This window comes from Mandrillus leucophaeus, unplaced genomic scaffold, assembly GCF_000951045.1.
Source record: "Mandrillus leucophaeus isolate KB7577 unplaced genomic scaffold, Mleu.le_1.0 Scaffold1473, whole genome shotgun sequence".
Lineage (NCBI taxonomy): Eukaryota > Metazoa > Chordata > Mammalia > Primates > Cercopithecidae > Mandrillus > Mandrillus leucophaeus.
This window is the reverse complement of record NW_012101447.1, coordinates 115,777-142,911: the sequence shown is the minus strand read 5'-3', so window position 1 is coordinate 142,911 and position 27,135 is coordinate 115,777. Positions and strand designations below refer to the sequence as shown.

Here is a 27,135-nt window from a genome sequence, read left to right as displayed (position 1 = left end):
TTGGCAGTGAGGTGTTAAGGACTCCCACTATTACTATGTGGGCGTCTAAGTCTCTTTAAAGGTCTCTAAAAATTTGCTTTATGAATCTTGGTCCTCGTCTCCTGGTGTATACATATTTACTATAGATTTTCTTGTTGAATTGAACCCTTTACTACTACGTAATTCCCTTCTTACTCTTTTTTGACCTTTATTGGCTTAAAGTCTGTTTTGTCAGAAACTAGGATTGCAACCCCTGTTTTTTTCTGTTTTCCACTTGCGTGGTGGATTTTTCTTCATCCCTTTATTTTGAGGCTATGAGTGTCATTGCATGTGAGATGGATCTCTTGAAGACAACATACCAATGGGTCTTGATTCTTTATCCAGCTTGCCACTCTGTGTGTTTTAATTGGGGCATTTAGCTCATTTACATTTAAGGTCATTGTTGATATGTGTGGATTTTATATAGTCATTGTGATGTTCGCTGGTTATTTTGAAGACTTGTTTATGTGGTTGCTTTAGTGTCACTGGTCTGTGTAATTCAGTGTGTTTTTGTGGTATCTGGTAATGGTCTTTCCTTTCCATATTTAGCAATTCCTTCAGGAGCTCTTGTAAGGCAGGTCTGGTGGTAATAAATTCCCTCAGTGTTTGCTTATCTGAAAAGGATCTTATTTCTCCTTGGCTTATGAAGCTTAGTTTGGCTGGATATGGAATTCTGGGTTGGAATTTCTTTTCTGTAAGAATGTTGAATATTGGTCCCAAATCTTTTCTGGCTGGGAGGGCTTCTGCTGAAAGGTCCATTGTTAGTTTGGTTGACTTCCTTTGTAGTTGACCTGATCTTTCTCTCTAGCTGCCTTTAGCATTTTTTCTTTCATTTCAGTCTTTGAAAATATGATGATTATGTGTCTTGGGGATGATCTTCTTGTGAAATATCTTACTGTGGTTCTCTGCATTTCCTGAGTTTGAATGTTGGCCTCTCTAGTTAGGTTGGGGAAGCTCTCCTGGGTGATATCCTGAAATATGGTTTCCAAGTTGGTTCCATTCTCCCCATCTTTTCCAGGGACACCAATGAGTTGGAGATTCGGTCACATATTTTTTGGATTTTTTTCATTCCTTTTTATTCTTTTTTCTCTATTCTTGTCTAATTGTCTTATTTCACAAAGCCAGTCTTCAAGCTCTGAGATTATTTCCTCTGCTCGGTCTATTCTGCTATTGATACTTGTGATTGCATTATAAAATTCTTGTTGTGTGTTTTTTAGCTCTATCAGGTCAGTTACATTCTTTTCTAAACTGTCTATTTTTTTCTGTCAGTTCCTTCATTGTTTTATAATTATTTTTAGCTTCCTTACCTTGGGTTACAGTGTACTCCTATAGCTCGATAATCTTCATTCCTGTGGATATTCTGAATTCTATTTCTGTCAATCTAGCCATCTGAGCCCAGTTCAGAACCTTTGCTGGAAAGGTGATTTTATCATTTGGAGGAAAGAAGGCACTCTGGCTTTTTCAATTTTAAACATTCTCAAAGGATTCTTTTTCATCTTTGTGGGCTTATCTATCTTTAATCTTTGAAATTGATGACCTTTGATTTTTTTTTTCCTCTTTTATCCTATTTGATGACCTTAAGGGTTTGATTGTGGTATAAGGTAGATTTAGCTGACTGGCTTCCGCAAGATTTTATGGGGCCAACATTCAGCTTCCAATTCCTGGACTGCATGCTATGACTCTGGGGGACTCATATTGGGCCTCTACTTTGCCCTCTGGTTCCTCAAAGTTTGGAATCCACTGCACTGGAGGAGGGGGCTGAGATGTAGCAACTGTAGCAGAGTGCTAGCAAGTGCTGGGGTGTCTGCCTCCCTTCAGGTGTTCACCATAGTGGCAAAGGCAACACAGCTGGGGGGCGGGAGCAGAGGACCCCTGCTGGAGACTGTGTGGTCATGCTGGAAGTGGTATTGGCTCAGGGGCTGGGTGCTGGTGGGGAAGGTATGGGTGCCTTCTGTGTGTCCCCTAAGTAGGAGTGATCTACCATATAGTTCTGCATATAGTTTTATTTGTTTCTGTGCAATTAATGTACATACTTCACCAAAGAATTTATATAGCTAATATCAGAAGTTTTCATGTAGGAATCTTTGAATCACAATTATTAGGAGCTACAATTCAGTAAATGGATACCTTGCTTTGAGCACTCTAAGGAAGATGTGGCTATTCCAAAATGGGAGGGGATTTGGGGACCAACATTTCATCTCTTTGAAATGTTAACAGATTTGGGGATGGTATTTCAGACTGAGTCAAAGCATTTGCATGGGAAAAGGTATGTCCTCTATAGAAACATGGACTTCATCCACATGGCTGGGTAGCTGGGTGGTGCCCAGACTGCAGGAATAAACAATGAATACTTTATTCATCTGTACAAGGCCAGTTAGGTGCTAAGTATACAATTCCAGTAAGATACAGTGCTTACCTGAAAGAATTTCAAGGAAAGAGAAAAACTTGGAGAGAATCAAAGAGGCCATTGGACTTGGCAGTTCAAAGCAGTTTTGTGTGTTTTTAAAGAGAAATTTCAGTTATTTAAAGAAGTAGATATGAAGCAGCTATATCACCTGGGGTATATACCCTGTGGTTTGTCATCTCGCATCAGGAAAATTTAGGACATTGACACACACGAGGAGTTTAGAAGCAGAGGTTTGATAAACAGAAGAGAAGCGAAAGAGAAACAGTTTTCTCTATATAGACAGAGAGGGGTCCCTGAGCGGCAAAGACTGGCTGGTAGTGAATATGCCGAATTTTATAGTCAGGTTTGAGGAGGTGGTGCCTGATTTACATAGAGTTTATCACCTGTAAGGATGCTGGTCTGCATGCTAGTAAAATATCTCTACCTAATAAAGGAGTGGGACTTTTTGGCATTATTAAAAAGGCATGTGTAAATAATAGGTTTCCCCATCTGCAACCTAAGGGGTTGTGAAAAATATTGAATTAGAGTTTTTCCTGAGATGTGCCTCATGGTCATGCTACAGAAAGAGGGGAGGCCTGGATTAGAGAGGAGAAGAGAGAGAGACAGGCTCTACTGTTCAGAAAGATATCTACCTTCCTCCAATTTCCAGAATCACCCAGTGCTCCTGTGCTGTATGTCGGTTTGAGCTACTGGAGCTCCAGGACCCATCAATCCTGTTGGACCATCTGTGAGGCTGGTTTGGAACCCGGTGACCTTCATCTCTGGGGGCAGTCCAATTTTTAGTGCCACAGGCTAGACAAGGTTGAGGTGGTTTTTCTCTTGCTGCCTGGGCACTCTTAAAGTGCCCTGACTTGCTGCACCGATAGAAACAAGGAAATGTACCTCAGGGATTCTGGGCTTTGTATCTCTGCAGAGCAGCTATTAGTGCCTCTGTCCTTCTCTTTTGCTTCCTTTCTCCTGGACCTCCTCCTCCTGGTCCCTATTATAAAACACCAAAGTGGTCACCCTTAGGAGGTTCTCCAAGATGCTATCTAGTGCTATAGTCTTCTTCTGTATTTTCCTTCTAATATTGGGAGCTGCCTTTTTAATCAACTTGTCCCTTAGTATGTGCTGTCCTCAATTGATTCAGGGGATAAAGAGGTATGTTTTATGAGTGCCTCTCAGTCTTTCCACAAAGGCTGCAGGATTCTCATCTGGTTTTTGGTCTATCTTGGAAAGTACAGAGTAATTAATAGATTTTGCCCTCACTCTTCATAGGCCCTCCAATGTGTACATTAAATGGTGTTTCCTTTTCCATTCATCTGTGGTATCACTGGTGTTCCAATTAGGGGTATTTTTAGAGGAACTGCTTCCTTTCCTATCGGGAATGGTGTTTCCATTATTTCTTTGCCTTCCTTGTCTTCTTTTTTCCTTTTTAATCTACCACAGGAGACATCTAGTTCATCTCCAAAATTGTCTGCTGCCTGCAGAGCTGCCTGCTTTTCAGCTGCGGTTAGGACTTGGCTTCAGAGCAGCATAACATCTCTCCATGTGTGGTGAAACACCTGAGTTAAATTTTGGAAGGGTTCTATATACCTACCAGGATCATCAGAGAATTGGCCTAAGTCTTCCTTATTTGCCTGAGATTCTGCAATGAGAAGGGAACTTGAGGTGACCCCAAATAAGGGGGATTCTCAGACGGCTCCTTTGGAAGTTGCTTTTCTAGTCTTAGGGAATCATTCCCTTTGGGCCTGCCTGATACGATTGCTAAAAGGTCTAGGTTGATTTTGTGACACCTGCAAAGGCCTAGTAAGAAGGCCATGCCCTTGTGCAAAAGAAAATTAGCCACTTTTTCCTTCAAAGTCTCAGGGTCAAAGGAGTCCCAGTGCTTCAGAATGCACTCCAGAGGAGTTCAGGCCTTGGACGATAAAAAGGAAAAAAAGGCATCCCTTTAGACTCTCCTTTTGATGTGACCCAGCATGGGGAGAAAGACAGTGAGGGTGTCCCCTCTGCTGTTTTCTCTCCATGGTTCCTGGCATCCTGGCACCTTGTTAAATGTGCTGCGCATGGTTGCAGGTGTGACTTCCCCAGCCATGGAACCAGAGGAACTAAGTGGTGGGTTTTAGTCATCCTCACCCATGCAAGTCTAGTCCTCTGCCTGTGATTTCCCTTTGACTTCCTAGACTTGCCTGGCCTGTGGGCTCCCTGAAAAATGGATCTTGCCAGAGACTATGTAATAGTTGCATTTGGGCAATTGTTGCGCTTGCCTCCTTAATGGAGGAAGTGTGCTGGTTTGAGCTCTATATCCTGCTATTATGGCCCATGCTAAAGTGTTTACCCTTAGAGAATGGTTCCAGTTAACTTCTGGACTTAAAATCCCCTTACTAATTAAGTACCATTCTAATTGGAGGCAGAATAAGTGTCTTAAAAGAACATAGGGACCAAATGGCTATTTTCCTGAAGATTGGACAGTACTGAGACTAAAATTTGGTTCTGGAGGACATTGTACTCCTAATTGCTGAAGGCAGAGTTTTCCCATTCACAGAAACAGCATATAGCCTGGTTTCTAGTAGAGAGGCATAAAAAGCGGAGAGAATTGGGAAGCTAGAGTGTTTCAGTAAACGACAACGTGCCTCATGGAGAGGATTCCTATTCCACTAGGTGGTGCTGTTGACTTTGAGATGTCATGAGCTCTCCAGACCAAGGGCAGAGTGACCTTGACATGCCATGTGCTCTCCAGACCAAGGACAGAGAGTGACATTGAAATGCCATGTGCTCTCTAGAACAAGGGCAGGGAGAGATGCTCACTGGGGGTACCCTCGGTTCCTAGAACATCACAAAAACACCTTCCCTTGAGCTATATCCCCAGTTACTATGACATTCTCTGATCTTGCCAAACAGGATTCCTTCCCTGAACCCTAAAACTTCCCACACATTGCATACACAGAGAGGATAAGATTTATGACAGTGCCAACAGGAAAGAAGGAAATTACGATAGGAAAGTTGGAGATCTTGTGGCCGACAGCCCATCAGGGGGATCAGAGGCTGGGGTCAGTCCAATAGCCTTTGGATAACACCAGGGGTAGCCCCATCCAGAAATCCTCAGTTGCCCCAGGACTTCTTCCAGCCCCACATGACAGCTAAGTCCTCCATGAAAGGAAGCTAGTTCAAACATGGCCAATATGCCAAGCAACCCATGGGTACTTGGGAATTGTCCATGTTCTCCCTAGTAAGCCTGTCCCCCAAGTCTTATATGGCTGCCAGCCATGCTTGTTTATGGCTGAAGGGGGTCCAGTATTTGGTTTAATTTGGTTCTTAAATGGAGGCCAATAGCCTCAGAATGAAAGGACAGAGTTGGAGTCTGCTCCTCTACTCACTGATTCGATTGTTGTACCCTGATATCCTGGATGAGGTCCCCAATATGAAATGGCTACATTGTCTGGGGTATATACCCTGGGATTCATCATCTCACACCAGGAAAACTTAGGACGTGGACACACACAAGGAGTTTAGGAGTGGAGGTTTAATAGGCAGAAGAGAAATGAATGAGAAACAGCTCTCTTTCTGTAGAGGGAGAGGGGTCCCCGAGTAGAAAAGACTGACTGGCATTGAACACACTGGATTTTATAGTCAGGTTTGAGGAGGTGGTGTCTGATTTACATAGGGCTCACAGATTGGTTTGATCAGGTATTAAGTTTACATACTGCGTGGGGAAGGCTGGTCACCGCACTCTAATCTTGTTATGCAAATAGGCTTTCCAGTTGATCCGTGTCATCTTTCTGCTTCTTACTGTACATGTGGCCGATAAAGAAAAGGGAAGACGAAGCCGCCATCTTGAACGTATGTAGTCCGTAGTTCCTGCCCACATTCACCCCTGCAAGCTCCCAGCTTGCTTGTCTATGTCTGCAGCTTGACTTTACGGGTTTCTCTTTCTTAGAAAATGATTTGGGGCTGCTTTTCATTAAAAAGCAAAGCCACACCAAGGACTCCCATACCCTTACTTTCTGCCTAAGTGATTTCTTCTTAACTCCTATATTGGATATATTGTGAGTTGTTAAAAAGTGATTATGGAGTGAAGTACAAAAAAGAATAGCCATATATCAGTTCTTCCATGCAGTTCAGTGGCAGAAAAGGATGTGATGGCTTGGGGATTAAGAAGACAGCAGTATGACAGAAAGATTTTTAAGATCAGAGACTACAAAGGGTCTTTCTAGCAGGGAAACTGAAACTACAAGATGATGTAAGAGAATGGGGGAGGGAGTACTTTGGAGTCACTGATGGTGCAGTTTCAGAAAAAGTTGAGGAACTTAAAGTGAGAGCATGAGAGATGATATTAGATTTCTAATATTTTTAGATATTTGGGGAAACATTTTCCAATACAAATGCATGGTTTGTTAACATTTATTTGTAGAATGAAGCATGAAACTAACACAACAGTAAGTTATTAGAAGTTCATAGGGTTCAAAAGTAAAAGTGGCAAAATCTTTTTCCAACAGAGTCTATGTAATCTTTCAAAATCATATTAACTGAAAGGACAGAAAGAAGAAAAAGATGGGGAGGCAAATTTGCTTCACTATCCTTTGCTGAGAGAAATGGGCACACTTCCTATGGCACCAAATCAATTTTTATGTTGGCAGAAAAACTGATTATTACAACTACTGTGAGCCATTGTTATAATAATTGGGTGGATCATTTGTCCAGTGTGTTTCTCCTAGTAAGAGAAAAACATTTGTGGTTTCTGTGGTGAATACGAACTCTAACACCAGTAAAAAAATACAAGCCCTATTTTCATTGTTGTTTTGCATATATTTGTTTTTTTGTTTCAGCACCAAATGTGGCTCCTTCAGACGTAGGAGGTGGAGGTGGAAGAAACAGAGAGCTGACCATAACATGGGCGGTAAGTATTGATGAGTTGCACATATTAAAGGTTGCTCTATCTATATGTAACTTCCACCCCATTTTGTTTCCTGAAATAAATTGAGATGAAAGTGAATGTCTACTGCACAAGCAAGAATATATTACTATTTTTTTTCATAAATGCATATCAGGTTTTATCTGGCTTACTGTGGCTTAGTGTGTAGTTCCTATGCAAGAATGAATCCTGGATGCTAAGAGATCTGTTAGCCTAGGTGATTAAACATTCAGCTGTCTGATTCCGGAGATACTTTGATCACTGTAGTCTGGTAATCTAATTGTAATTTTAAACATTGTCTCTGGACATTCTAAATTCCAAAGATTCCATTTACAAACTTTGTATCAAACACAGTTTTGAAACTGGAGTCTGCCTCCTCACTTGAGGCTTACTTTGATCACTGGTGTAATCTAGCATGATAGGTCAGTCTTAGAAGTCACCCATGGGACTAGTTACTGAGGTATCCAAAGGATTTTATTACAGTTTCATGAGTCAAAGGAGAGTTCTATATCAGAGACTATAACCTCTAGAAAACAATACATCTTAGCTGGATTTTTGGAATAGGAAAGATATTGGGAGGGGTTGGAAAAGCTGTGATAGGACAAAATTGTCTGACTTAGACACCTGGCATTTACCCAGATAACATAGTTTATACAGATTCATTTATTCATTAAATATGCTTAGTGTTGAATCACTGCGGATAGTCAAAGAGCACAATTTAGGCTCCAGAGGATTTTGAAGACTGTGGAAAAAATGACAGGATTTATTTTTTGCATGAGTCAAATGGATTTATTTAATAAGTGAATGTCTAGCAAAACTTGACTCGCTGTGTGCTTTGTAGTCATTTTTATACTTAGCATTTAAATCACATTTTAAAGCAAGATTTAGTAAAAAAAAAAAAAAAATCCCGTTTGCTAATCTGAATCTTAAAATATTTATTTCTAAGTTTTACTGCCAATGAAATGTCCAAAAAATGCAAATATTATAAAAATTAGGACATTTTGCTTTTTCTCTTATGGCTTGATTTTTATAAATTCTGTGCATATCTGCTACAGAATAAGATGAGCCTTATAAAAAAATTCAGTATTGGAAATTCTCCTCCAAAGATTCGAATTCAAGTTTCTGGAGATAGAGCCCGAGAGTTGTTATTTTTGAAAGTTTCATAGCTGATTCTGTTATTCTCTAAATTCCAAAAACTAAGTAGAGAACTATCAATAAGAAAAATGTTTAAACTGTTATAGAAATGTTAGGCTATACTATCTAATAATCTAAAATCACATACCTATTAATGTATTGCTCAACCACATACAGCTTCTACCACTTGACTTTACACATTTCTATATCTTCATATTTACTATAAGTATGTCCAAACAGTAGTGTTATATTTACTTCAAGGTTTTGCCTCAGTACATCTTAAATTTGATTTTCTGGTAAAAAAAAAAAAAAGAAAAAGAAAAAAAAGTAAATATACAATGTGCACATTTACCTTAATTGCTAATAAAGACTAACTGATGTGTACTCACTAGAATTAACTGTAAGTCAATATTTATTAATAATAAGTGATTAGGGCTGACATAGACTTCTGTATAAGGCAGGTGACATGGGTGATAATAAGAAACCCTGAGAAAATAATGAAAAACCAAGCACTTGCTTTAGAATTGGAGATAGAAACCCAAAGCCATCCTCCTACAAACGAGTGCAATATTGTCCCCTCCTCGCAACCTACTTGTGTTCCTCTTACCAGTTTCTTTTTGATCACAAGGTAGATATTCTAGGCTAGAGTCTTATATAACTCTCTTACCACTGCCTTTCAATTCTAATGAAATTCATTTGCTCATCCCTTAAATACATATTACTTGAAGCCCTGTTCTAGGTGCTAGGGATTAAAGAGGAAAACAAAACTGACAAAAACTCTGCCTTCACAAAACATGTATTCTATAGTTGAGAGAGACAATAAAGTAGATAAATAAGTAAAATATATAGATTTTGTTAGGGTTAAAGAAAAACAATAGGTAGGGTGTGGGGCATGGAGTATTGTGTTGGAATCTTGCAGTGGCAGGAACTGTGGTCAGAGAAAACATCATCAAGTAAGTGATTTTTACCTCGGGAAAGTGAGGAAGGGAGGTAGGTAGGAGGAGTCACATAACATCTAGGAGAACATTCTAGGCAGAAGAAATTGAAAGGAAAAAGACCCGGAGTAGGAGGCCCCTGAGGTGTTCTAGGAGTAGCAAGGCTACCATTTGTTAAATAAGGTCATTCCATGTTTGAGTATGTTTCCTCTGACTTTTGGAACCAGCACTAATATATGAACTGAATATGTTTCTACAAAGAGCATGCCTCCATGTGTGTCATTATCCCCATAGGATTTCCTCCCTGCTACCTGTATTACTAAAACCTACCCAATATTTTAATTTCTATTTAGCCGTTGTCAAGAGAATACCACTATGGCAACAATTTTGGTTACATCGTGGCATTTAAGCCATTTGATGGAGAAGAATGGAAAAAAGTCACAGTTACTAATCCTGACACTGGCCGATATGTACATAAAGACGAAACCATGAGCCCTTCCACTGCGTTTCAAGTTAAAGTTAAGGCCTTCAACAACAAAGGAGATGGACCTTACAGCCTAGTAGCAGTCATTAATTCAGCACAAGATGGTAGGTAAAAGAAAGACCTTCTTACATGAGGAGGGAGGAAAAATGTAATTCTCTAGTAGGCATTTAGTTTGTTTCCTTTCAGGCCTTATTTAGTAAGGCCTTTTTATAGCATTATACATTTAGTAAATGAGTACTATTTTGAACCAAATTAAACATCAGCCTCTTCATCTAAATGATGTGCATGCTGCTAGAGTCTTTTTCATCATTTAGATCACGCCCATGGTATTAGGAAATCCCCATTAAAATAATTGGCTTTGACTTCCATTTTGGGGCTCTTGATTATAATTTTGTAGTTCTCCATACTTGAACAGAACCTCAATATGTCTATATATTCATAAAGTTTACAACTTAAAAATTCTATAACATACACATTATTTGTAAAACGGCCCAAACTTCTAACCTAAAAATGTGTGTAATTATAGCATTTAGGTAACTTTTTGTTACAATAGAGAACACAAATTTTGTTAAAGGGAATCTAGATGTAATTGTATGACAAAGGGGTCAGTCAGTTGAAATTGTTTTCTTGAAAGGGGAAAAATTTGTCCTGTAGGGCATTTGGGGAAATAAACTATACTAATACCAGCTCTTCTTGTTTTTCTAGAAACTTTAACTTAATTAAGCATGGCCATAGAGGACTTTATGTATTTATACAAATGACATCCAGTTTTAGATTGAGCATAATTACATTATTTTCTCTGATTTCTGTTTAAGCTGCTATACTTTTGTTTTTCTTGTTAAAAATAATACCTTTATTAATGTGCATTGTGTAAATAATTAACGGCTAGAAAAGCAAATAGAGATGTCACTGCCTTCTGGTCTTTGGCAATGATACATTTACCCTTGGTCAAGTTTCTCTTTGCATGTGTGAGAAGCACAAGTAGAAGAGCTTAAAAACTAAAGGTGTGTGAGGTATTCTTCTATCATTAGAGGAAATGGGCTCTATTGGTTCACCCAACTTCCATTGTTTTTACTCCAAAATAGACGTTTAGCCATGCCTTATACTCAACAGAAATTCTCGCATATGTTCATCAGTCACAGAATTATTAGTTTTAGTATTTGTTAAAAGTGTAATATATAATTAAATCATCCTATGATCTTTACTTTTATTAAATGCCATTTTATTCTATATATGTATCTCATAATACCATGTCATATACCTTAAATATACATAATAAAATTTAATATAAAAGGCTGTCATTCCTATATATAAATGTATGTGTATATATAAGTATACATGTATATATTTAAAAGTATATATATACTTTTTACTGTATTTTTTATTGCATACACAAGTATGTGTATGTTAATATATATGTGTGTGTGTATGTGTGAATTTTTTTACTTTTAGCATAACCAAATATGTCAAAATAATAAAATGTAGAAATAATTTGTTTATTATCAAACAGTGGAAAAGTCCTGATAACAAATTTATATTCTTTATGCTTGTGCTTATTCAGCAGAAATATGATAACTTGGCTGGGCGTGGTGGCTCACGCCTGTAATCCCAGCACTTTAGGAGGTCAAGGTGGGCAGATCACCTAGATCAGGGGTTCGAGACCAGCCTGACCAACATGGAGAAACCCTCATCTCTACTAAAAATACAAAATTAGCCGAGTGTGGTGGCATATGCCTGTAATCCCAGCTACTCGGGAGGCTGAGGCAGGAGAATCACTTGAACCCGGGAGGTGGAGGTTGTGGTGAGCCGAGATTACACCATTACACTCCAGCCTGGGCAACAAGAGTGAAACTCCATCTCAAAAACAAAACAAAACAACCAAGAAATATAATAAGTTCACTCAGTTTTAATAATTTGAAGAACATGAGTACATCTTACAGATAAAATGAGTGTCTTAAGCATTTTACAAGTTACCTTCTCACCTTTTTACTGCTTTAATTGATGCTAAAATAAGCTTTCAGGCAAATAGCTTGTCATCTATTTAGTCACGGCCATTTGTATTTAATTATATTTCTTTCCTAAATATTTCATGAGTCTCATAAAACTTGCATGTGTTGAAACTTGTATAAGTGTTAATCTCTTCTTCCACTGCTGAGAAATCAGTCATAGTGCTACACGTTTACCTTGTTTTGGAAAGGCAACTGTGTTCATGTGTAGAACATTTTTAAATATTAAATAGGATTATGACTTTTTAATGAAAGACAATAAAAATTGATCACCCCTGCTTAAAGGCTTCATTGGTTTCTTTGTGTAAATTTCATAAGGGATGTAAGTTACTTTTTTTCCCTGAACAGAGGCCTTTTTGATACATATTTGACTTGATGCCCAGTTGGAAGATTAGACATATAAAAGCTTTCTTGAGCCCAGGAAACAGTGGATGTTACAACTTGTTTCAAAGGCTCTTACATTTTTCAAAAAGATCTTAGCTTGAACATAAAAAGGGAAGTTTTATTAATAATATTGCTGTTTATAGTTAGTTCCCACAAATAGTAAATAAGAGAAAATGTATCATATTGAACAGTTTTCTATAATACCAAATTTCCTATTTCCGATAATATAGAGTTGATAGCTAAATATTTATAATTTTAATTTGCAACAACAGGCTTTCTTAAGCATATCAGTTGAGAGAAATTGAAAAAATAGGATCATTTTGCTCACAGATGTAATAGAAATTGATGAGGCTTCCTGTATTTGGTAAAAGTGTGAGTATGTGTATGTGTAGATGTCTATATTCACATTTATGTAGATGAAAGTATGTGTGCACATGTATCACTAATACCATAAAATAAAGTAACATTAGAAAAATATGGGAAGAGGTAATAAAATAATTGCACTTATTTCACTTTGAAAATATTAAAGCTATTTTGTAAACATTAAAATTAAAATATGGTATCACATCATTCATATAGCAAATGATGCTATTCGAATTTCTTAAATGTCAGTATCTCACTAATAATGTAATGTTCTCATAAAATTTCAGCTCCCAGTGAAGCCCCAACAGAAGTAGGTGTAAAAGTCTTATCATCTTCTGAGATATCTGTTCATTGGGAACATGTTTTAGAAAAAATAGTGGAAAGCTATCAGGTACGTTAAATTTTTATCAAACTAAATACATTTATTCATAAATATATGAGCATACATTTTCAAATGTGTTGTATGTTTCAATGTCCCATTAATTTATGTGGCAACTAATACTTTATTCTCTGTGTCTAGTACTGTGGTCATATATAAGTTAATTGTTAAGAATAAAACAGGGGTTCCTAACTGGCCTATCTAGGGGAGATGTAAAGAAACCTAAGTCCTGGCAAACAACTGGCCAAAATAAAAACTATGGTAATAACACTTATGATTACCCAAGGTCTTTTTGGTAAAACATTCTCATAAAAAGCTGGTGAATCTCAAGTTTTAAAGTATTTTGGTAATTTATGGAAGCATTCTGAAAATAGTCATCCTCTTTGAGTCAGTAGGTCCATTTTGAAAAGTCCCTCCAAAATAAACAATCGTAAACATACCAAATATGTCTTATGTTATCTATGAAGTAACAATCAAAATGACCCAAATAAAACTTCCCTCGAGCTTAATTTTAAAGAACCAGTAAGAATCAGTCAGACACAAATGAGAAAACTTGTCTTAGTCAAGGGAGTAAAAACTGGAAAATCAAAACTAGAAAGATTAGTTAGGGTCTTTAATACAATGCTAATGCAATTTAGACTGAGCTGTGTAGGAAATGTGAAATAATCAGCTCACATTTTTAAGTGCAAGAAGTGAAAATTCGAAGGAATTAACATGGTTTTTCCTTTACAGATGAGCAAATGGATACCAAAGAGATTTGACAGCTTGCCTCAGTTGTCACTTACAGAAAGTGTCAGAGCAGTATCTAAAACTCGAGTTGTCTGATTCAAATTTCGGTGCTTTATTGCCGCACATCACAGACTCCCCTCTGTTTTGTTTTCAGTGAGTGCTGTCTAGGGCTGCCCCTCCACCCACCCTACTCCCCCAGCCAGCTTGCATTCTCGGCTCCAGTACCCTCCCTTCTCCCTTGTCCATGGAATATTAGCTCCATGAGGGCAGGGTATTGTTCTACTCTCAGTGCCATGCAAGAACAGTGCTGGGCACCTGGTAGGCTTTAAATAGATATTCACTGAATACTGATAGGAATAATGAAGTATGATTAAATAAAGTGTTACAGTTGGGCTTTCACAAGGCCATGTTTCTGAGATGTAGCTGTAAAAGAAACTCAAGCCTTTGAGCAGACACACCCAGACCAACAGGAAGCTTTTTTATTGGCACAATATTTGATAATTTGGGAAGATCTTAAAGAGCCCTCTGATCATCTATCAAGGGTTCAGCTGAATTTATTACAGAACAGAGAAGAGTAGACTGGGAATAATTAGACTGAGAATACTCAATATTCATGACTTACTAACCTGACAATTATGTTTACAGCTAGTAGAAAAGGAGTAGGAAAGAGAGAAATTCACTAGATGTTACAAACCCCTGTAATAAATACGCCTGAGGTATCTTTGGGAGAAGACATCAATGTGTAGAACTTGGAAAGTAAAATTTTGGAGCATAGGATTTCTTCTTTTATATTATTTATTTCTAACTAATAAAAATTGAAAAAAGGATAATTTAACGTATAACCCATATCATTGAGTCAAAATGTCAAATATATGACATATTTTACTTTAAAATATGCTAGAAAATTATATATTATCTTTGTCAATGCCAAGAATTATATATTGACTATTTGCTTACTTCTAACAAGAAGAGGACAAGGAAATAAGAGGTAGGAAGCAACAACATAGTGGAACCAATGATTCAGATAATAATTAAATTAAATATTTTTTTTAATTGGGAACTAAACCTTGATTAAGGATTTTCACATAGTAAAAAGTAATCTTTATCAAATAAGATTTTCTCAAATGATAATTTCAAGGGAAAAGTATGTACCATGAGGAGTTGGTTTCACAGATTTCTGATCTTTTCCAATTTCACCTTAAGTAAAAACTTATGTGCTTTGCTGCTGAGCAAATATGGGTTTATATTTCAGCTCTGTCACTTAAGAATTTTGTAAAAAATTGATTTGAACATTGAGTTTCCTCACCTATAAAGTGAGAAAGTAACCACTGCCTCATAGAACTGTTATGTGAAAGATATTAAATAACCTGTATTTAATAACTTTCCCTGTTTATGTCATTGGGCATTCAAAGATAGTGGTGGTGGTGGTGATGATGATGATGATGATCACAGTGAGGAAGATGATCATGATGTTAATGATGAAAAGACTGATAACACTTCTTGAGTCCTTATTGTGATAAACACTTAACTAAGCTCATTTTATTAAATCCACACAAAGACACTATAATTATCCCCATTTTAGAGATGAAGAACTTGAGGGTTAGAACTGTTTGTCTGAGTAATAATTGTCATAATCAGATTTTAATCTAGTTCTTGCCTCTCCAGAGAATGGTTGATTATAATTGATGGAAGTAAATCATAGAATTATTCTTTCCATTCATTCTTTCTTAAAATCCTTTTAAACCTTTCACACAGGGTCTTGAGTATCAAAGAGACAAGCACGAACACTTAAAAGAGAAAATCCGTAGTATTTATTGTTCTGCAGGAAATGCTCCTGTAAATGTGGCCGGTGGCGGGGAGGGGGGATCTTGCCTGACTATAATGTGGTTATTGTTTCCATTTTAAAATATGATTGGAGAAGCCAGTGGTTTAACAAGATAGATGAGGGTGAAAACTAATACCCCACTGCACTTCCCATGAAAATGTACGATGGATCTATATTTTTCTGTGTATAAAGATACACAGAGAGAAAGCAGCACATTGAAAACATAAAATATAAAGCTGGAAAGCCCTGACTCCTGCCTGATTGAAACCATCTCAAGGTTCATTTCCTGACATTTCAAATGAGAATTGTGAGCAATTGAATTTAAAGACAATCTCTTCCCTTGTGGTTTTAAAGTGTATCTCAGTAGAATGTTTATGTCACTTATTATTTTTTTCTCTTACTTGGTTAAAGAGCTCCCCACGTTCAATCTTAATACCCAGTGAGTTTTTCTATAGTGTAGGTAAGCTAGAAGAATACAAGAAGTCTTTCTTATCAGGCGCATTTTGGAACTTTGGGCTCCTGCCCAGGAATCCACAAAAGACTTAGTTTGCTCACCCAGCTGGTAAAATATTCACTTAATTAATTTAATGAAAATAAGTAAAATAGGCTACCAGGAATAATGAATACAAAACCTTTAGCAGCTGAATTAGAGATTAATGCAGATGACTGATTTCACAGTCATCACAAAAGATGAACAATCCTGTAGAGTCTACTCAAATGTTTTTAAAGGTTAAATTATTATGGTGAGCTGAAACTGGTATTTAGAAAGTGTATTGTTTTCTTACTTTGGAGAAGACATCTGCTTTGGTCTGGATCTCTTTGAAACAGAGCCTCAAACAAAGATGTGGAGAAAAGTTGTCTATTATTATTGTTGACTGATTGTTTTCAATATGATCCTAGGAAGCAGGTATGAGGAAAAGGCAGAGTGAACAGGAAAGCGGGGAGCTCAGATACAAAGGTGCTATTTGTTTTGTTGGCAACCACTGTGGGCAACTGGTACTCCATCCCTTGAGACCTTTGAGGACTTGTATAAATGTGTCTCTGAAGCTGCCCTGCCTGGGATGAAAAGGGAAGCATTCATCCACTCCTGAATGTTCAGAAGTGTGCTCATTCAACATGTAAACCTCACTTTTGCCAAGTGAATTTGAGCCATCCTGTTGCATTTTATAATGGTTCCTTACATGTTTATGTAAATAAAAAGTGCAGGATTATATTATTATTAGACATTTTAATCTAGGCATTTTAGTTAATTGTGAAATTACAATCCCATTATTTTATAGACTGGGCATTTAAAATATGTAAAATATCAGGAGAGTTACAAATAATCCTTTTCTTTGTATTCTTATATTAGATATAACATATTTCATTCATACTTTAGATGTAATCATAAATTTTGAATGCAAAATACAGCCTTTATTTAAAGAATGAAAATTACAATCCATAACTTTTCTTAAACTTTTAAGAGAAAAGGAATCCTGTAATTATCTGACAAACGTAATCATTTCTAATCAAAAAATTGATAACGTTTTTTAAAAATTATTTTACAGGTAAATAATTTATACAGTTTATCCAATTATTAGATGTATTTCTTTTATATCTAGCTACTATATGAGTTCAAAGGAAATAACACTAGAGACTTACTTCTGAAAGGAGCTATAAGAAAGTATTACTTTAGCATGTTCTAGGTCAGATAATAACTATTTTCATCCAGCAAAATTATATTCCTCTCCAACTGCTTTAAGAATGGCTCAGAACAAGTTTGAAATCATGCAAACAGAAGTAAAACAGGAAATACATGATAAAAATGACAGTGACAAATACTTCCAAATGGAGACCACTTTTATATTTTGAAAATAAGTCTGCTCTCAAAGTTTTTGGGATTTTTAAATTTTTATTGTTTTATTCTTTTTTAGTCAATGTAAAACTAGGGCAATGAGGTGAGACTTTGATTTGCTTCTGGCATATTTAATCACTTCTGCCCTGTGTGCCCTACTATATTCTAAAACTGATAGAAGGGTAGATATCATTAAGAAAGATTTGAAAATATGATGATCAGTCAACACCAATGATAACAGAACTAGTTGAAGAGAACTTTTCACAACTGAAGACTCATGGCAAAGTATAACTCATCCTGTATGTTTGCAGATTCGGTACTGGGCTGCCCATGACAAAGAAGAAGCTGCAAACAGAGTTCAAGTCACCAGCCAAGAGTACTCGGCCAGGCTGGAGAACCTTCTGCCAGACACCCAGTATTTTATAGAAGTTGGGGCCTGCAATAGTGCAGGGTGTGGACCTCCAAGTGACACGATTGAGACTTTCACCAAGAAAGCACGTGAGTCTCACGTTTTGTTTTTAGACTTGTCAAAAACTACCACTTGATTCAATCATGATGGAATACATTTGAAGGAAATTTCCTACCCAGATACCTGAGCACATTTTTCAATGGTATCCTTTATAGCCACACAAGATTTCCCTTAAAACGTGAGTTGTTGTAGATGATGAAAAAAATGTGAAAAATACCCTCATACATTAAATATTCCATTATAGAAATAAAGTGAGAGAACTGCCCGTTTGTAAAGGCTGTCCTCTCAAATTTTATGCCATGAACTTGTCTTCACCCTGCATTTTTTAATTTAAACATTGTTTTCATAGGAGTACATCAACAGCATGTGAAAATTAAAATTCTGCTTATTTTTACGTGCTTTAATTTATAAACCTCTGTCATCGCATAGTGCAATGCAAGTTAAATGTGTAGCATTATGCTTACTCTCTTATTACTGTATGTTCTAGTACTGTATGTTTTAGGTGGTACATAATACAAGACCACCTATCCCTGCTCGCTTTCTGGTCATTCTAATCTCTGTATTCATTTTGATATCTCTGTTCTTGAACCCAAGTGGAATAAATAAAAAGAAGAATTTGTATGTAGGACTCTAGGGAATGTCTCAAGAATCTGAAGATGTGATTACCACTAAAGTTTGCAAATTTATGAAATTCACTTTGGGACAGAGACTCTCCCAGTGAGATGACAGAATGTAGTGACAAGAACTAGAATTTGGTGTCAAGACATGTGTTTGAGATCTGGCTCTGCCATTTGCTAAATGTATGACAATAGATAAATTACCTATTTAAACTTCAGTTTTCTAATTTGTAAAAGGAGCATTCATTTTTTGTTATTTTTCCATTTGTTAGTGTATTTATTCATTCATCAAAAATATGCTGTGTGCTCAGTACTATTCTTGATGGCAAGGATACAAAAGGGATCAAACCAGTCCAAGATGCTCTTCTTACATGGTTACAAGCTAATGAAAGGAGACAGAAACTTCAAACAAACAAACAAACATTCTGACAAATAAATAAGTGGGATTATGGCAGATGACAGGGCAATAAAATGAATAAATAGACAAAATTAAAGTGACTTAGATGAAAGTGAAATTCTGATTGGGTGACCAGGAAAGGTGTCTTTGAGAAGATGCCAGTTAAGCTAGGGTTTGAGTGATAAATGATAAGAAGAACCCACTATGTGAAGAGCTGTAGGCAGAGCCTTAAGGTTCTTTGCACATTAAGTAGTACAAAACCTTAAGGTGGAGAGCACTTGAAATATTTTAGGTGTGGAAAGGCTGCTGGGGCCAGGGCATAGGTTCTGAGTAAGGAGGGGGAAGAGTTCTGGGGGCCAATTATGGAGAACCTTGTAAGTAATTGGGACGAGTTTGAGTTCTTTCTAAACATGATAAGAAGCCATTGAAAGATTTTAAAACAGAGTGATATCTAATTTATGATGTTGTTTTATAAAAAATCATTCTGGCTTCTAGACAGAAAGTGGATTGTGATGGATTAACAGTGAAAGCAGAAAAGCCAATTAGGAGAGTATTTCAGCAGTCAAGGAGAGAATTGATAGTGGCTAGCATTAAGTGAAAATGGAGATAGAAGTGGAAAGTTTTCTGTAGGCAGAGTTGACAACTTGCTGCCAATTTGGATGTTGGCAATAAGTGAGATGAGAGACTAAATACCGAATTTCTGCTTGAGAAACTAGGGGGTTTGGTTGTACCATTTGCTGATGATGGCGAAGACTCATTGGAGAAAGATTTGAGTATACGTGACATTATATTACATTTGAAAAATGTATTACATTTGATTATACTACATTTGAGAAATCTTTTAGAGACTCAAGTAGAAATAGGCTGATATCTGCCTAGACAGAGAGACTTCCAGCCACATGTGTCTAGAGGTTGAAAGAGAGATTAGGGCTAGAGACAGAACTGTGAATATTTCAAGCCATGGGCCTAAGTGTCAGTACTTGGGGAAGATTCAGAGAGGGTAGAAAAGGGTACATAGGTGAAGTCCGAAGTCATCCAACAGTTACAAGTTGACAGAGGGAGCCAGCTAAGCATGAATAATGGGAAGCAGCAGCCCATGAGGTAGAAGGAAAACCCAGTTGTTAAGATCTGAATTTAAGAAAAAAATGAGAGATTCAAGAAAGAAGATGGTCAATTCTGTGAAATGCTCCAAAAATGTTAAATTTAGAAAAGAATAAACAAGTGACATTAGATTTAGCCAAGTGGAGGTGATGTATGACCCTGCAAATAGCAATTTGAAAAGACTAGTGGAGAAAGAAGCCCAAGCAGAGCACGATGAGAAGAGAATAAAAGTCATAGTACCTATTCACAGGGCCATGGGGTACATTAAATGGACTCATGGATGTAAAGTGCTTAGCCTAGTGCCTGGCATACTGTGAACACTTGTTAAAATTAGATGGTGGTGGTGTCAGTACCATTATCATCAGCATTATAATACCTGATGCAATAGAGTATGCAGAATTGAGATTGGATATGGTGACCATTGATTGCATATTACTACTTTTCACAGCTCCTAGCCAGCCTCCAAGGATCATCAGTTCAATAAGGTCTGGTTCACGCTATATAATCACCTGGGATCATGTCGTTGCACTATCAAATGAATCTACAGTGACAGGATATAAGGTATTTACAAATAATGATGATTACTGTTTGCAATTCTTGCTCTTTCCGTGAAACCCAAGATGGGTTTCTTTTCTTTTTTTGAGATGGAAGCCCGCTCTGTCACCCAGGCTGGAGTGCAGTGGTGCAATCTTGGCTCATTGCAGCCTCCGCTTCCTGGGTTCAAGTGATTCTCCTGCCTCAGCCCCCTAAGTAGCTGGGATTACAGGTGCCCACACCCACACCCAGCTAATTTTTGTATTTTTAGTAGAGACAGGTTTTTGCCATGTTGGACAGGCTGGTCTCGAACTCCGGACCCCAAATTATCCACCTACCTCAGCTTCCCAAAGTGCTGGGATTACAGGCATGAGCCACCATGGCCGGCCCCATTCAGCTTTCTTATTCTATTCAATAGTTGTAGAGCAGAATCAGATGACATGGTGCCATGGTACATTTTGAAATGGAAAAGATTATCTTCAGTGAATTTCAGCAAAATGTTATGTCAAAAGTGTAAGATAAATAGAATTATTTAAAGATAGAATACAATAATCAGAGCTTAAGGAGGAGAGAGAATGCAACTATTTTTGTTTGGCAATGATTATGACAGGGTTGCCCAGCACCCAGCAAACTCCTTGATAAACTGAGTTACTGTTTATAAATGAAAAAAAGGAGAAAAGCTTATTTTAAATATATTCTTTATATCACACACTTTCACATTTTTCACTGGATACCAAATTTTGTGGAAAATGGTAGAAATAAAAATTGAGAAGCAATTTTCAGACCATTTAAATATATTTAAAAAGTTCTCATTTGGGGCTTTTTTGTTAAAAAGGCATATTCTTTCTATATTTTTATTTTGGGTCATCTCAAAAAATAAAATTTAGATGCTTAAGTCACATCTCCTTGGATAATCCTAAAAACTTGCAAAAATCAACTATTGTGAATTGAAACTAACATGATTTTTTTCATCTAGTTTTAAATTTATTAATTATTCCCTCTTGTTTTAAATTTATTACTTTTTGTTAATCAAAGTGTAAGCATTTTTATTCTGGTTTTAGTGTTAGAGCACTGGCTCATTATTATGACTTTACTGCATATTTACATTTCTGTATTTTATAAGGTACTCTACAGACCTGATGGTCAGCACGATGGCAAACTGTACTCAACTCACAAACACTCCATAGAAGTCCCAATCCCCAGAGATGGAGAATACGTTGTGGAGGTTCGCGCGCACAGTGATGGAGGAGATGGAGTGGTGTCTCAAGTCAAAATTTCAGGTAAGTGAGTCATTTAAGACACATTTCAACTAAGTATTTGTGAGTTTCTAGACCCTATGGATTCCCAAGGGTAGGGATAACCTGATACTCACACCAGTGTCCGTATTTTCCTAAGTAGATTTGACATATCAAGGATTCCCTGAAACTTGGTATTTCTCCTCTTAAGTGAATCTGTGACATACCACATACTTGTTGATTATTATCTCGATGTCAAAGTACAGCTGAAATCTTTCAGACATAAGACAAACAAGTTTTTGGGATCCAATTTACAGTTTGGGATGTATTCGTTTATTTGATTGTGGTAATCATTATACAATGTATACATTTATCAAATCTTCATGTTGTTCACCTTGAATATATTTAATCTTTGTCAATGAAATATTTTCAAATAAAAAGCACAATTAAAATGACATAATTTATTGAATACTATATAATACTAGGCTATTATTTAATAATAACCAAACTTCTCTTATATCAAAAGGAAATACACTAGGCTATTTTTAATGCTCTTCTAACTTTCTTTCACTTGGTCTATACATATTGATATAGTAGTATAAGAGAAAAACACTAAATTATTGCCGCTTTGCCTTTTCTCTTTCTCTATCTTATCTATTCTTTTTCTACAAACGCTATTTCTCACAACTTTGTTTGATTTGGAAATACATATATTTGAGGCAGTAATTTATTTATTTGTAGCACTCTGTTATTTAATTTTTGATATATTTTTCTCAACCTATGTGCATGATATAGTTTAATTGTACTGAATTTCAATAGATGTTAATTTGAGAAATGTATGAGAGGCTTTGACATACCAGAAGGTCCTAGATCAAAGATGATAATAAATAATTTGTACGAAAATTTAGTTAATTTGCGCAACAAACCCCATGACACAAGTTTACCTATATAATAAATCTGCACATATACCCCTGAACTTAAAATAAAAGTTAAATTTTAAGAAAACTTAAACAAAAATAAAAGAAAATTGAAAATTTGATGATTTTGATCTAAATAAATGAATATGCTGTATATTAAACCAACAAAAAAATCCTTTAACACAATGCCAGAGTCTTTAATGGTATTTAATAAATGCTGGCTTCAATTGTATGCCATGTTTCTGTGAAATTTGCCACAATTCATATATACATCCTTTACAAATCAAAATAGAACTTTGATTTTTTTAGTGTAATCATAATTTTGTCTTTTAAGAAAATATAGAAATTACAGACATGTGAAAGGAAAAGAAAATAATCATGTTCCAAATACCCTAAAATAGCTACTGCTAATGCTTAGTTGAATTTATTTGTAGTCACTCTGTATACATATATAGTTTCATGTTTCAGTTTCCATTTATTTTGTAAATTGTATTTAAAATTATAAATGATATTCTTTCAAACAAATATGCAAACTCATTAAAGTTTTTTTCTATTATAAATAATACTTTTACAGTCCATTTTCATAAATTAATCTTTCTTCAGGTTAAATTTAAATATAAGACAGTGTTTTAGGTTGCCAAATTTCTTTAAAAACATTTACTAATTTCTATTCCCATTATCATTGTATATAAGTGCTTTTCTCACTGCACCACTCTAATATTATTGTCTTTCTTTTTAGTCATTGCTAATTTGACAGGAGAAAAAAGAATTTTCTTATTTTTGAAACATTTTCTATATTCCAAACTTTGTTGACACCTTCAATAGTTTTACACTTAGTAGGCTGTTTCACAAAAGGAAATCAGAGGGAAATATTGCCATTATTTCAAGGAAGGTAAAGCATAAAGTAACTAAATAAATTGTTCTTGAACCCTGGGCCTTCTTTCTCTTGTGTAGAAGCCATCTACAGCGAGCTTTTGCTCTCTGTATTCACCCTTGGTTCATCATTCCTCATGGAAAGGAGACCCTAGCTTCTGGGATTTAGACTAGAGGTTTTCAGCAAGAGATGCTGTAGCAGTGATGGTAACATCAGTTTATCTATCACTAACGGCTCCAGTAAATGTTAAACAGTTGAATCACTAGGCATAGGGGAAAGCCCTGTTTATAATGTTTGCCTGTTTCTGTGGTATAAATATTCTCACTATGTGTGATTTCAAGCTTCCTAAGTGATGTCACTCAATGTGAAGAGCTACCCAGTAGCACATCATTATATGTAATTGCCACCATACAGATACAATAAGAACCTCAAAAACATTGACATTGTAATATACTAAAATATTAAGAAGTGATGAGTTTTGAGTATTTATTACATTTCTTTTAAGCTTTTAAAGTTAACTAAGTTTACATAAATCCTATTTTTAACAATTACGTTTTTAACGCATGGCTCATACGTTTCCTAAAAATTTCACAATCAGATTTCAGGGGTTGTATGGGTTGATTTCAGCATACCACAGCTGTAATTTGATATTTCAGTATAAATAGCTCATGTATAGAAGAAATAGAGTTTTTTTTTTTTTAAATCCCAAACTTAACTCCATATATTTTTCATATTTTTCTGTTTTGCCAACTAATGGACAACATTCTTATTGATTTCAGAATTTCTATTATTTTTCTCTTATTTTAACCATAACTGTACAAATAAACTGTAGAATTAACATTATGAAATGTCAGATGCTTGGTGAATAACACCATTCTAGAATATTCTTGTTTTTAAGTTTTAATGAGGAAAATGTGCAAATATAAACAGAAATTACGGGTTTTCTTCTAAATTTAAAGACTCTTAGTACTTTCCTTTCTTTTGGTTTTCATGCCCCAAATACGTAGCCAGGATTATAACACACTACTAGATTTTAATGTTTATAAGTATTATGCTGTTTGTTCATTCATTCATTCATTCAACAAATAGACATTAAATGCCTACAATACAGGAGTCACAGTTCACATCTTTAAAATGTGTTAGGATTTACATATTCCCACATCTCTCCCTGACCCTGCTGCAATTCTAATGATCCTCTTGCCTCCCAGTGTTGGCCTCCTAAGGCCTATTATCTATGCAACAGAGGCGGCCTTTTAAAACACAAATGAAATTATGTAACTCTTCTCTTAGAAAGGTGACTCATACGTAACATCTGCATTTCTTACTGTGGTTTATAGTGGTCTATATAATTCACTCTCTCTCTCATCTAAATTAAGTGCTTTATCATTTTCTCTATTGACATTTCTCTTCTTGAACACACCAGTGTTATCCCTGCCTTGAGGCACCTGTACTTGTTCTTCCTTCTGACTGGAATTCTCTGCATCTTGGCATGTTAGGTTCATTCTCATCATTCTTGTTTCTGTTCAGATGTCACCTTCTCAGAAAAGCTCTCTATATGGCCAGCAATTAAGGTAGCAACCTACTCTGAGTAAATCTTCCTTATATCATAGCACTGTTTACTTTTCATCCTAATATTAGTAACCATGTAAAAATATCTTACTTATTTGTATTTGTTTATAACATCTCTCTCCATCCTTACTTGAAGCTAAGCTCCATGGGAGCAAGCTCTTGTTTGCCTCAGTTGGCCTTTGAATCTCCAGCACTTAGGGGACTATCTGGCATGTAGCAGGGCTTTAACAAATAACTGTCGAATTAATTCATGATTTATGTATAGAGAAAAGCTCACAAAGAAGAATAACTTGGGCAACTTAAAACTATAGTTTTCATCTCTAGAAATCTGATATAGTTCCCCATTAGGTGCATGATATTATGTCATGTGCTGATCCAAAAATTTGATTCTTAAAAAAATTGAGACTTCCTTTTAGACATATTTTGGAAATACTTTATATTTGATTATCTGTAACTACACCTCTCTCTGACATGAATGCTGGTATCCATTGCTTTAATAACTTATTCCTCATTGAATATTTGTAGTGCATGTCAAGGCAAACGTAACATCGCGAATGTTTCATCACACACATATTATCTCTAATAAGGTCTATATTATCCTTTAAAAGCCATTTAAATAAATTATGTGCAAATTAAGAAACTATACATATAGCTCTAATTTTCAATATTAATTTCAATAAGCTAATTTGGATTACTACATATTTTCTATAAATTTTAGAATATCATTTGACAAGGATCCTTGGTCATAAATAAGTATCTCCAGAGAAGCACATATTTAATTATCTGTAGTGAACATGCATATTTTCAGTCTTTATTTTTCTTTTTAGTTTTAAATAATAGCTGAATTGAGAAAGACTTTTCAGAACATTTTAGAGTCTGAATATTTTTCTACAGAAAGAAGTAGTCATTTGAAATTTTTAAGGTAGGAATAACATGATCAGATTTTTTCACTTGAAAAATCATATTGGTGATTGTGGAAAATATATACAGTAGGGGACTAAGATGTAAGGAGATGAAGTACAAGGTTACTGCCATAGAATGATTTAAAGATAATGATGTCCTGGGACAGGCACAGTGGCTCACACCTGTAATTCCAGCACCTTGGGAGGCTGAGGCAGGTGGATCACGAGGTCAGGAGATCGAGACCATCCTTGCTAACACAGTGAAAGACCATCTCTACTAAAAATACGAAAAAAAAATAATTAGCTGGGTGTGGTGGCAGGTGCCTGTAGTCCCAGCTACTCGAGAGGCTGAGGCAGGAGAATGGTGTGAACCCGGAGCACAGACTGTGCCACTGCACTCCAGCCTGAGGACAGAACGAGACTTCCATCTCAAAAAAAAAAAAAAAGAAAAAAAAAAAAAAGAAAAAAGATAATGATGTCCTGGACTGGAAAGAAGACAGTGGTGGATGTCTAGGATAGATTCTAAAAGAGCAAGGCATTTTTTTCCATTTGATTTAAAGTTACGATATATTCATTTTGTGTATTTTGTCTTCTAATAAATCTGTAATTTATCCTGATATTACCACCAATGATGTAATCTGGATATTTAACCTACTATTTTTGTTAACTCCAAGCTATTAAGTTAAGCTATATAACCAAACCCACTGACTTAAACACTGTGATGGAAAACACATTTTGTTGTTTTGCTTTGTTCTCTTCTGCCCAGTAGAAGAGGAAGGTCTAGAAAACTAGTTTTTGGGTAGAACTTTTACACGTATAAATTAACTCCATCATTACTCCTGTGCTCCCTTCTCCACTTCCTAAATCTTGTGGTATAAGAGGGACAAGAGGATAGTGGGATGTTTAGATTCATTTCATACATTATTAAATTTAGTCTGTGAGTAAGACAATCAGGTATCATTCAGGAAATGCTGTCTCTTCAACCATCTTGAAATAAACAAATATTTTATTTTCCTTTACACTATTTTTCATGGGATCCATTTGAGCATTCAAGTGTATAAATCCAGCCTATATATTTTTAGGTTGACAAATAGCTTACATTTAAATTACCTCTAAAATATGTATTCCATT

General features: G+C 36.0%; 1 protein-coding gene across 1 annotated transcript in view; it reads left to right on the top strand.

The window, feature by feature from the left end:
- CNTN1 (contactin 1) overlaps positions 1–27,135 on the top strand; it is a 348,227-nt gene that overhangs the window by 286,976 nt on the left and 34,116 nt on the right. The window contains exons 19-24 of the mRNA XM_011974652.1: positions 7,231–7,301; positions 9,739–9,973; positions 12,910–13,013; positions 17,701–17,887; positions 20,422–20,534; positions 21,631–21,787. Of these exons, the coding sequence (XP_011830042.1) occupies positions 7,231–7,301; positions 9,739–9,973; positions 12,910–13,013; positions 17,701–17,887; positions 20,422–20,534; positions 21,631–21,787 (867 nt within the window). The remainder of the gene's footprint in view (positions 1–7,230; positions 7,302–9,738; positions 9,974–12,909; positions 13,014–17,700; positions 17,888–20,421; positions 20,535–21,630; positions 21,788–27,135) is intronic.